This window comes from Manihot esculenta, chromosome 16, assembly GCF_001659605.2.
Source record: "Manihot esculenta cultivar AM560-2 chromosome 16, M.esculenta_v8, whole genome shotgun sequence".
NCBI classification, from domain to species: domain Eukaryota; kingdom Viridiplantae; phylum Streptophyta; class Magnoliopsida; order Malpighiales; family Euphorbiaceae; genus Manihot; species Manihot esculenta.
Window position 1 is genome coordinate 2,468,532 of NC_035176.2, and position 11,506 is coordinate 2,480,037.

Here is an 11,506-nt window from a genome sequence, read left to right on the forward strand (position 1 = left end):
ATTTGATTAATAAAATAATTTTTAAAATATATATTTTTATTTCAATAATATTTTTTTATTAATTTTATTATTTATTTCTCATATTCATTTATATATAGATATTGTAGATTAATAAAAATTTTAAATATAAAAAATTATAATATAAAATATATGTTATTTTATTTTATTTAATATTATTCATATAAAATATCATTTTTATCGAATTAGCTAATAAATTAATATATATTATAAATTTATTTGTTATATAAATGAATAAAATTAAAATATTAAATATCTCAAATAACTTATAAAAAATATTATTTTTTTTATAAAAGTAGATGTGAAATGATTTATAATATATTATTTTATTTCATGTTATTAATATAAAATATAATTTTCATATATTATAAATTATATGTATAATTTATAATGATAAGTATAAATCTTCAATGAAATATTTTAATATATAATATTTTATATAGTGAAAATTTAAGAAATTATATTATAATTTTTATTAATTTTTTAAATTCAATTTTGATATTTTTATTATAATTATGAATTAATATATTAAGAATTTTTCTGTTAAAATTAATTAAAGTAAATGATTAAAATTAAAGTAAATGTGAAAATTTTAATTTTTATTGTTTAAAATTTTAAATTCATAATATAAAGTGAATAGTGGTAAATAGTTTGTATTTTTTTAATAAATTAAATTATAATAAGTAAATATAAATTAATTATATTAATAATTATTTATAAAAAAAATTAAAATTACCCTACTTAGTAAAATGTTTAATCATTAATTAGCTATTCAGCATTTTAATTTTCATGTAAGCAAGGATTTAACTCATGAATTTTCAATCAAAGTGAAAAGAGGCGGCCTTCTTGTTTGATCCTGGCCGCCCTGTAGATTTGCATTATGTATAAAAAGAGCTTCTCAACTGTGCTGAGAACAGTATAAACAAAGCTCCAATCATTTGCCACTCATCACCAGTGTTCCGAAGCTCTTTGCTCTCAAATGGGTCAATTTCTTCAATTTGTCTCTTCTTATCTTTGCTTTTGGTCTCTCGTTTAATTCCCTCTTATCAACGTCACAGGCCACACATAATCACACAAACCCACGAGTCCAGAGAGAGATGACTTTAAATTCCTTGAGCTTGGCTGCAAAAATCCCACAAATTCTCGGACAGAGAAGTGCTTACACGCCCAACTATGTTGGGAAATTTTTCTACTTCTTCTCTTGCAGTAGAACTCATCAAAACAGCTCTCTCCAAATTGTCTCTCTTTCTAAGTTAAACCAAACCCAAAATTTTACTTCTTCAATAATGGAGGACCCAAAACGCTTGAGCCTTTCTTCTCCAGAACCTGAAAAATATTCCAAAGAAATGGAGGTTGCTGTTAGAGCTGTGCAGATGGCTTGTTCTCTTTGTCAGAAAATTCAGGACAGTGTGATTTCTAAAGCCACTAGTCAGGTTCAAGCCAAGGATGACAATTCCCCTGTCACTGTAGCAGGTACCCATCATCTTGATTTTTTTTCCCCTTTGTTTTGTTATGGGTTCTTGCTATTTGTTTTCAGAGTTCAAAATTTGAATTGGGTTTAACATGGGACTTAATATTTCACTATCATTCTACTGTTCTTGTTTTTTCTTGACAATGTTGTTCAATTAGCCATCATTAATCTCTGCTAATTGTTATCTCAGTTTGAGAATTATGCTAGGGAATATACACTTGCGGCTGATAATGAAAGTGACACTTTTCATATATGCTATTCCTTATTGTTTTCTTTCTAATTTTGGTGGGAGGAACTGTAGACAGCTGTTGCAATTATGGGGAGTGAGGAATAATTTGCCAGACAGCCCATGTTACTGCTAAAATGAAGAAATCTTCATCCTCTCATGGAATATTTCATATATTTACTGTCTTATACTAGGAAAAAGAAGAAGTGGACAACTGAGTCTTTATTAAAAACCTGCAAGAATTCAGCAAATTTGGTGATAAAACAAGAAGTTTTTTGACAGGCCACAATTACCAATGTAGGAAATGGAAGTTAGAACTTGAGCATCTATTTCAGCTGATTAATTTCCTAGTGGGAGAAAAAAGCATGTATTTACATAAACTAGACAAATGAAAAGGGGATGACCAATGTATTAGACCTACAAGTCCAAGTCTAGTTTTTCTTAAAATATGCATAAAAAATTCATACATGTTCTGCCAATAAGCTGCATCTTCTGTGCAGATAGAAATGTTTTCTTTCTTTTTTAGATGCCAGTGCTAGAGAATTTACATGTCATCACCAAATAAATGTCAATGGAGCTTTTTTTTTCATGTTAATGAAGCTATCTATCATGATAAAGTTATATACCCTGGTTATCATTAAGAAATAATGCTGGAATTAAAATATTTAACAAAATAGCAAATGGATATTTGCTTTGTTCACAAAATGTAGTCTGCCTTACTGCAAAAACAGTGGAAGACATAAGATGCATATGTTTGCACCAATCAAACTAGCGGCAGTAAAACAACCATCTCCTTGTCTTTTCTGGTTGTCTTCCTCCACAAAGATTAATAAATTGTCTTTTGTTATATGAAAACAAATTCTCATTCAATGGAACTGTGTATTGAAACACTGTGAGTTATGTATTTCTCCTGCATGTAGTGACAGTAGGAAACACCAAACTATTTTGCAGATTGATGACTTCCTTGTTTTAGTCGTTGTATGCTTCTTATTTGGTTTTTCCTTATCGAAATATTTCTGTTTGTTTCTCTCTTCTTTCACTATCAAAGTCTCTGTATTGCTCAGAAGAGCTATCCACTTTAAAAACATTCCTAACATGCATTTGTTTTTAGATATTGTTTGATAACCTTTTTAAAAACTATTCAATTGCCATTGAAAGGGAGATCAAGATACTATGGTAACTTTTGCTCGTGAAATTCTTTCAAATTTTCTGGCTGATTTTATTGTTTTCAATTTAATGAAACTTTGGAGTTTAGTCGTATCTTATCATTCACTGTCGTTGATGATTTATTGTTGGGCTTACTGATTAGTCTCATGCATGTGGTTGTAAGTGAAGGTTTCTGAGAAAATTGTCCACTCTGTGCTACTAACCAAACTTTATTTTTGACTACTTCGATATTTAGACAGTTTCTGTATTCTGATGTACTATACAGCAGAGGACAATTTTTGTCTAAACTGGATCTATATGGATTCATAGTGTAAACACATAGGGCTTCATATAGGTGCCACTATCATTTTACACTACGGGTTCATGTAGACACGGTCTAGGTAAGTTTTTCTCTACAGCAGATTACTGTATTGCAGCATAGTTGGCTAATTCTCTTGATGGCACCATGCAAACAGATTGGAGCGTCCAAGCCACTGTCAGCTGGATACTATCAGAGTCCTTAGGGAATACGAACGTCTCAATACTTGCTGAGGAAGATGTTCAAACCCTCTCCAAGGCTGATAAGTCTGGCCTGTTAGAAGCTGTAGTTCAAAATGTGAATGAATGCTTGTCTGAAGCCCCCCGCTTCGGTCTTAAAGCTCCACAAATGTTTCTCACCACAGCAGAGGTTCTTGAAGCCATCAGTCATTGCAACTCAACCGGCGGTCCCACTGGAAGATTTTGGGCCCTTGATCCTGTGGACGGTACATTAGGCTTCGTGCGTGGAGATCAATATGCTGTAGCTTTAGCATTGATAGAGGATGGAGAGGTTGTGCTTGGGGTTCTTGGTTGCCCTAACTATCCAATGAGGAAAGAATGGTTAAATTATCACCACCGGTATCATCGAATTATATCTAAGTTAACCCCACCAACATCTGAATCTTGGGATAAAGGCTGTGTGATTTATGCAAAGAAAGGGAGTGGAGAAGCTTGGATGCAACCTCTAATCCGGGGACAAAAAAAGCTAGTGTGGCCAAACTCTGCACGGCCCGTCCAAGTATCATCCATCGACAATCCAGCTCTGGCTACTTTTTGTGAACCAGTTGAGAAGGCGAATTCAAGCCATTCCTTCACTGCAGGACTAGCTCATAGTGTGGGCCTCAGGTGAACTCATTTTCTATTCTTCCTCCTCTTGAATGTAACTTAAAATCTAAAAGCTCATCTCATGTGCTAGGAAGAACAATTGCGATTTCATATAGATGAAGGGGCATGATACTCAGCTGTGTATAAGAGCTCAATCATCATATTTTTCTTTTAAGTGCAGAACGCAACCACTACGAGTGTACAGCATGGTGAAGTATGCTGCTATAGCTCGAGGAGACGCAGAGATTTTTATGAAGTTTGCAAGGGCTGGCTACAAGGAGAAGATTTGGGATCATGCAGCTGGCGTTGTCATCATAGAAGAAGCAGGTGGTGTGGTTACTGACGCCGGAGGGCGTCCACTGGATTTCTCAAAGGGCATGTACTTAGAAGGTCTTGATCGAGGCATAATAGCGTGTGCCGGAGCCAAATTACATGACAAAATTATCAAGGCTGTTGATGCTAGCTGGAACTCCTCTAGTCTGTAAGGTTTTCATTGTTTTACGTTAATAAGAGTGAACAAGTTACTTAGAAGACAGTAGAGAAATAATAATCATTTTGCAGTTCTTTCTCATGTTCATAGAGAAGCAGTAAGCTTTTAAATTGTGTTCAGCAAAATATATATATATATATATTACTGTAAAGCATAAAATTTGCAGAAAAATTTTGAGAATCCAAATGGGTTCATGGAGCTGCAGTGTTGATAACTAGTAAAGATGTTGTCATCCATGGAGATCAACAAACGAATCAATCAACTGAAGGATTTAAATTTTAATAAAAAGAAACACCAGCCATTTGGTCAAATTAGCATTAAAGAAGGCAGGCATAGGGTTCAATTAATTTTCAGGTCGTAGAAGTTGAACTTTTCTCAACTGGGCAAAATTGCAATTAAAATTTGTGAGGATTTGGGTTGGCTGGGTTAGCCCAGTTGTCTCGTTGTAGTTAGTCGTTGGCTTTTGGGTCCCAAAAGGCTGAATGGGCTGAATGGTAGAGCTGATTGAGAGGATAACGACTCAAAGGATACTAATTTTTCATGAATTTCTTACATGTCTGATAGTTTTTTAGTACAGATTATGTGATAATGTTCTAGAAATGATTCAAAATCTAAAGACATGAGGTAGGGACATTTGATAGGTTTGGGAAGTATCATCATCCCCTAACAAATCTTCCCTAAAACAACATTAAAGCTCTTAATTGTAGGCTAACTGTGAAGGATGGGACAACATTTGCCTCAAGTCTAAGGTTGCTCATATAACTTTCTAAGCTGTAGCTTTAATAATTAATGCATACACTGCTGTGCTTCCCATTTCAGCAATGGAAATTCAAAACTAGTGTTTAATTAATGTCAGGCTGGCTTTTGACTTTAAATAGCAATATCCAAATCAAATATCTCATTCAGAAGAAAAATAAAATGGATAAACATATATTTACACTCGAAATTTAAATCTATAAAATAGTATGACGCCAGCATATAATTAGGGTTTAAAATATCTTTTTCATAATGTCCCTCTTTAAAGATGGGTCCAAGTAGAGGTGAGTAGTATTCGGTTCAAACTCAAAAAATCAATTAAATTGAATTAATTTAAAAATTCAGTTTGATTTTTTATTCATTTTAATTCGATTTAATTTCAAAAATTTCAATTATTTCGATTAGGTTCGATTTTAATTAAAAAAATTAAAAAAATGAACCGAATCGATTAATAATAATAGTATATTATTTTTAATAATATAGAGAGATTAGATCATATTAAAATTAAAATATTTTAATTAAATATTAAAATATTAAAAATAAAGTATAAAAAATAAAAAATTTATTAAAAATTTAAATCGATCAAATCGATTCAAATCAAACTGATTCAATTTAATTTAATTCTAATCAAATTAAATCGATTCGATTTTCATAAATATCGAAATTTTAATTTTTAATTTTTATTTAATTCGGTTGAATTTAAAACCGACCCGACCGAGTGCCGTTAATCCCTAGCGCCAGGAGATGGTGTATGCATCTTGCATAATTTATTATTAATAATAATAATAATAAGTTGTTGATCCACATTAATTCAGGATGTATTTATAGCTTGAATAAGAAAATCAACTTGAGCAAAATCACTATTTTTATCAGAATATAAAATTTTGAAAAACAAATAATAATAAATGTCTCAAATACTGGCCTGCCAACTGAATTACTGATTTTCTAATGAATTTGCAGATTGGAAGTTGGCCACATTTATGCATAGCCTTTTGTCAACCTTTATGCACTGGCTATAAGAGGAGAAGAACATAGTACCCATAAATGGATTTGACCCGAACCGATCTAAAATCTACCCTATTTAATAATAAATTAAAATTAAATTGAAATTGATTGATTCCATTTTGCATTAAGATAGATTATTTTAAAAAAATATTAAAAACTTGAATTATTAAATTTGAACAATCAAATTAGATTTGAAAACAATTAGCTTGCTGGTTGGATTTAAATCATGGGCAACATCGACCCATAATTAAATCTCTCTTTATTGCTGACAACGAATAGGTCAGTACTTGATTGCACCAAAATTGGGGGTCTAATTCCTGTTTTGGTGGGGGAGAAGAAAAGCAATATTTAGGGTAGAATTGAGCTATTGCAGTCCCGTGATTTAAATAAAAAAATGTATTTAAAATTTAAACTACGTAAATATTAACAATTTAATATTTCAAATTGTAAATTAAAATTCACTAAATTATTTGTTTTTATATTAAGTAATCACTGTCGGATTTCTTATATTAAGCGATCACCACTGTATTTTTTACATTTCTAATATTCGGAATGAAATTGAATTCTAAAAAAGAAAGTAGGCTCAAACTTAAGTAGATTTCACCAAATAGAGCGATTCATTAGTATATCATTCAACTCGTGATTAAAGTAGGTCGGACTGATTCAAGATTTGGATCCATCAGCGAAGAGTCTAACACCTGTGATGGGACGGAGAATAGAAGAGCGAGTCCAATTACGATATGATCCTACTAATATACGTGTTAAAAAATTAAATAGATGTCTGACGAAAAATAGGGTGATTCATTGGTATACCGTCCAACTCGTGATTAAAGTAGATCGGACTGATTCAAGATTTGGATCCATCAGCGAAGAGTCTAACACCTGTGATGGAACGGAGAATAGAAGAGCGAGTCCAATTACAATATGATCCTACTAATATACGCATCAAAAAATTAAATAGATATTTGACGAAAAGAAATAAATGATTATATTCGTATGCATAGATCTACGTGATAAAAACATATGGCGATTATACGTCATTAGAAAATAAAATAAATAAAATAAAAAAAATAAATAAAAAAAATATATAACCTCTATAAAATTCTATTTTCTCTAAATCTATTTTATTTTCTTTTGAATTTTAAAACATCATAATTTTAAATATTATCATTATTATTAATGTTATCCAAATAATTTTTAACGAAATGATAAATAGCTAATATACTATCTCACCTTTATAACTCTTATATGTAGATTAGGTGATATTTTGAAACCATTGAAATTAATGGTGCAGAAAATCAGAAGTTTCAATCAAACTAAAATCTTTAGTGGAGCACCACACAATAAACATTATCCCTAACAGTGTGCATGATGCCCATTTCCACTTGCTACCTCTTTCTGCAATTTTTTTCTTTTAGTTTCCCAACTTTCCACTCCTCAAATTCTTCATATCAGGCCTATAATGCTCACTTTACCAATGACCATGCTGCATGTGATGACTGATGAATTATACAATCAAAGTGGCCAAATCTTTATCTCATCAATTTCATTTGGGTCGACAGATTGATCGAGCTGTTTAGATCAAAAGACACGTATACCAAAGTATATATGTTATTGTACACAAGACACCACAAAATAAAGTGTCATAATTGCTGCCAACCTACTCTTGAATAGGCCAACTGTCCACTAACACTGGCTCCTTAAATATTATCTTTTTTTTTACCTTTAAATATTCACTTACATTTCCTCTATTTTCTCTCTTCATCTTCGTCTTCCTCTCAAAACCCATTTCCTAAAATCTTCTCACAAATGAAGACCTTCACTTGCTTGCTTCTCATGGCGACTTTGCTTCTCTCAGGAACAGGATCCCTCTCCTCTGCAGCCAGAACTGAACCCAACTCATCAAAGGCCAAGCACACCAATCCAAAACACAAAGCTGGTGGAAATGATGCTGGGATTGGTGGATTCTTTGGGCCTGGATCTGGGTTTGGTATGCCCGGGTTTGGAAATGGGATTATTGGTGGCGGGTATGGAGCTGGATATGGAGGTCCGAATGGAGGGTACTCAAAAGGTGGTATTATAAGGCCTACTGTGATATGCAAAGAGAGAGGTCCTTGTTACAAGAAGAAACTTACATGTCCTGCAAAGTGTTTCACTTCTTATAGCCGGTCAGGGAAGGGCTTTGGAGCCGGTGGCGGCGGTGGTGGATGCACCATGGACTGTAAGAAGAAGTGTATTGCTTATTGTTAGAGGAAGAAGAAGGCGTTGGACGGTGGCTGGCCCTAGTTTCTGCTATATATTAATACTAGTAGATGAAGAACGTGATCCGGTTTAATATCGAGTAAATGCCACGAGTGACGAGTCTTTATATATATAAACTCATTCGAGTTACTGGTTTTTCTGAGATTTTCCTTTCCCCTTTATTCTGATCTTTGGTGTTATATATAAACTCATTTGAGTTAAGCTGTTTTCTGATATTTTCCTTACCCTTTTTCTGATCTTGGTGATATATACATGTTGTATGCATCTATGTAATGAATAGCTGAGATTCGGTCATGGGATTTAAGACAATAATATAATGGATATTACATGAAAATTCAATGGCTCATAGGATCTTCTTTTTTTTTTTGTCTAGACACAAAATTGGCCAAGAGGAATAAATTGGTATGGTAAGTAGGCCCCGCTAAGGGCTGGTTTTGGTTTGAAATCAGTGGTTCATTCTGATTTTTGGATTGAATTGGAATCAGTTTGAAAACAGTTTCGATTGTTTTAATGGTTTTGGTTTGTTTTCAAGTGGTCTATGGGCACTAAGACAGGGTGGGTTTCTTGTGGGTTCACTGCATGACACGAGAATTGATTGCAGGCGGCTCTCAGCTTTCGAGTTTGTTTGTATATCCCATATCCCTACAATCCACCAGACAGATACGAGACCGGACCCAAGATGACTGGACCCAAAATGACAGTTTTAATTCAAGTTTTAAGAAATCTCTTAAGTGGGCTGGCTTAAACCTTTCGGTCTTAAAATCAGGCCTCCTTTAAATCTTAATCTCTTCACCCTTTAAATCTTAATCTCTTCACCCCAACACAGTTATAAGGCCTATCAGAAAAGAAAATAACCGGTTCATTCACCTAATAGATCTGTTTACATACGCGCTAGAAAAAAAATTAAATGGTCGTTCAGTATAGAGTAGAGGTCTAACGCTTTTATACGTACGTATTCGTATGACAGAGACATATAGCCCAGTCAGATGAGCATTTAATTATTAATATTTTATCATTGAATTTGATATTTAAATATTTAAAAAACAACTTTTATATTAGTAATTTATTATAAACTTTGAGTCTATATTTTCTTTTCGGATCTGAACTTACCCCATACATAAAAAACCCCGGACGGTTATCAGTATTATTCATCATCATTGCACTTTAGAAAATCCATTTTCCACATTTGAAGATAACAATCCATCAAGAGAAAAACAAAAAGAGAGTCGCACTTTTGCAGAAAGGGAATCCAGGGACTCGCCCGCCACATGATGGGAGCCCAAATTGCTGGGCCTGTTAAGCAGGTAGTGGGACGAGCGGGCTTGACAGAACAGGTTGGAAAATGACCCAGTGGTTTCCGCAGTGCTGGCTTCCATTCGATAAAGTCAACAGCAGTGGCATTTAAGTCATTTTGTCGCATTCGAGTCTCTGCACACTCAATTTCTTAATAAAAAGGCAGAGAAGAGCTAAAGCCAAAGAAACCTACACCATAGATAAACAGGCGCAAGAGACCCCGACAACCATCAGTTGAACCAGAGACCAAGCTCCAGCGAACACCAACGAAACAAATTTGACCAATAACACCTTGTATAGAAAAGCCCCAAATCTGAAAACCAAAACTATACAACCTATAACAGAGAGAAGACGCCAAGGTGTTACAATCTCCTCTCTTCCAAGACTGTATCCTCTGCCCCTAGTTAACATTTAAATTTATAAAAAAATTATAATACGCGAAGATCCAAAATTAAAAAAATAAGATTTACGATACGTGCGTGTAAGTTTGAGTGTGGGGAAGGTGTCATTCCCTCTTTATAAGTTTGAGTGCGAAGAATGTCCTTCCCTCTTTAGTTTTTTTTCTTTTATTTTGTTTGTTAGTGATGCCTGCAGGCCGCCATTTAATTCTCTCAATGCTGATGTAGATTGGACTACGAGGTGATTGGACTTGCTTGGGCTATGAGGTGATTGGACTGTAACGATCCGAAAATCGGACCGCTACCGGCGCTAGAATCCGGGTCGACTTAAGGTCACCGGGACCCGTAGCAAGCCTAACATACCTCCTGTGAACCTGATTAATCCCATACATGATCAACAACATACATAAAAATTAAAAGTTTCCTTTCATTCATTCTTTTTCTCATACACCAAACTCAACCTGTGCATGCACTGAACATAGCCATAATCATAAACTTGACCCATCTGTGGGATCTCATCAATGCCCCCAATGGGTGGCAATACATGTATTGAGTTGGTTTACATAGGCAGTATAAAATATCTAAGATCATGTATTAAAAAAAAAAAGGATTACAATATACTATGGTCAAGCACACTGCTAACATCCTTAAACATCAATACCTTATATATCTATACTGTACTTTTACATTACATCTTTCTATGATTTATCTTGTCCACATTCTAACTATTACATGCATAAGACTTCATTACTCTTGCTGACCTCCTGGTCTACCCTGTACCTGCAAGCCTGGGGTTAAGGGAGAGGGGTGAGTTACAAGAGCCCAGTGAGCAGAATAATAAAACATTTGAAACATATGATAACATGAAATGCATCACATCACAGCTAATCACATCAAGGATGAATTTGTCACCAATAGTCCTCTACATGGTCCAACTGTGCCAGGGGCGTAGAATGGGCCTCACTGATCTTTCTCTTACATAATCATAACATAGCATGACATAACATTCCGTAATGCCAGGGGCGTACAATGGGCCTCACTGGTCTTTCTCTTACATAGTGCCAGGGGCGTAGAATGGGCCTCACTGGTCTTTCGTACCGTATCATCATCATATCATAACATACGAGGACTAAAGGATCATTCAACATTTATCCACATCATCAACATATTATGCAATGCAACATATTCGTGATTTCTAATGTAAACAACCTAAAATATTTTGTGGCATTCATGATGCGTGAATCATGCTAAAACTGGTTTATTTATTTAAAAGCATAAGAGTTATTCCACTCACTTTT

The 11,506-nt window shown here is 33.9% G+C and overlaps 2 protein-coding genes across 2 annotated transcripts; both read left to right on the top strand.

Moving 5' to 3' along the window:
- Nucleotides 1–882: 882 nt before the first annotated feature.
- Nucleotides 883–4,575, top strand: LOC110603896 (PAP-specific phosphatase HAL2-like). The gene is made up of 3 exons (XM_021741890.2): nt 883–1,491; nt 3,338–4,025; nt 4,186–4,575. The coding sequence occupies exons 1-3, from the start codon at nt 1,116–1,118 to the stop codon at nt 4,487–4,489; spliced, it is 1,368 nt and encodes a 455-aa protein (XP_021597582.1). The 5' UTR covers nt 883–1,115; the 3' UTR covers nt 4,490–4,575.
- Nucleotides 4,576–7,982: 3,407 nt separating this feature from the next.
- On the top strand, nt 7,983–8,716 carry LOC110603737 (glycine-rich cell wall structural protein 2). Its single transcript, XM_021741622.2, has one exon. The coding sequence runs from the start codon at nt 8,065–8,067 to the stop codon at nt 8,503–8,505; it is 441 nt and encodes a 146-aa protein (XP_021597314.1). The 5' UTR covers nt 7,983–8,064; the 3' UTR covers nt 8,506–8,716.
- The last annotated feature ends 2,790 nt before the right edge of the window (nt 8,717–11,506 follow it).

Coding starts and splice junctions, on each gene's coding strand:
- LOC110603896 (XM_021741890.2), top strand. CDS start 1,116: ATGACTTTAAATTCCTTGAGCTTGGCTGCAAAAATCCCACAAATTCTC. Junction 1,492..3,337: donor TTCCCCTGTCACTGTAGCAG/GTACCCATCATC, acceptor CCATGCAAACAG/ATTGGAGCGTCCAAGCCACT. Junction 4,026..4,185: donor GCTCATAGTGTGGGCCTCAG/GTGAACTCATTT, acceptor TTTTAAGTGCAG/AACGCAACCACTACGAGTGT.
- LOC110603737 (XM_021741622.2), top strand. CDS start 8,065: ATGAAGACCTTCACTTGCTTGCTTCTCATGGCGACTTTGCTTCTCTCA.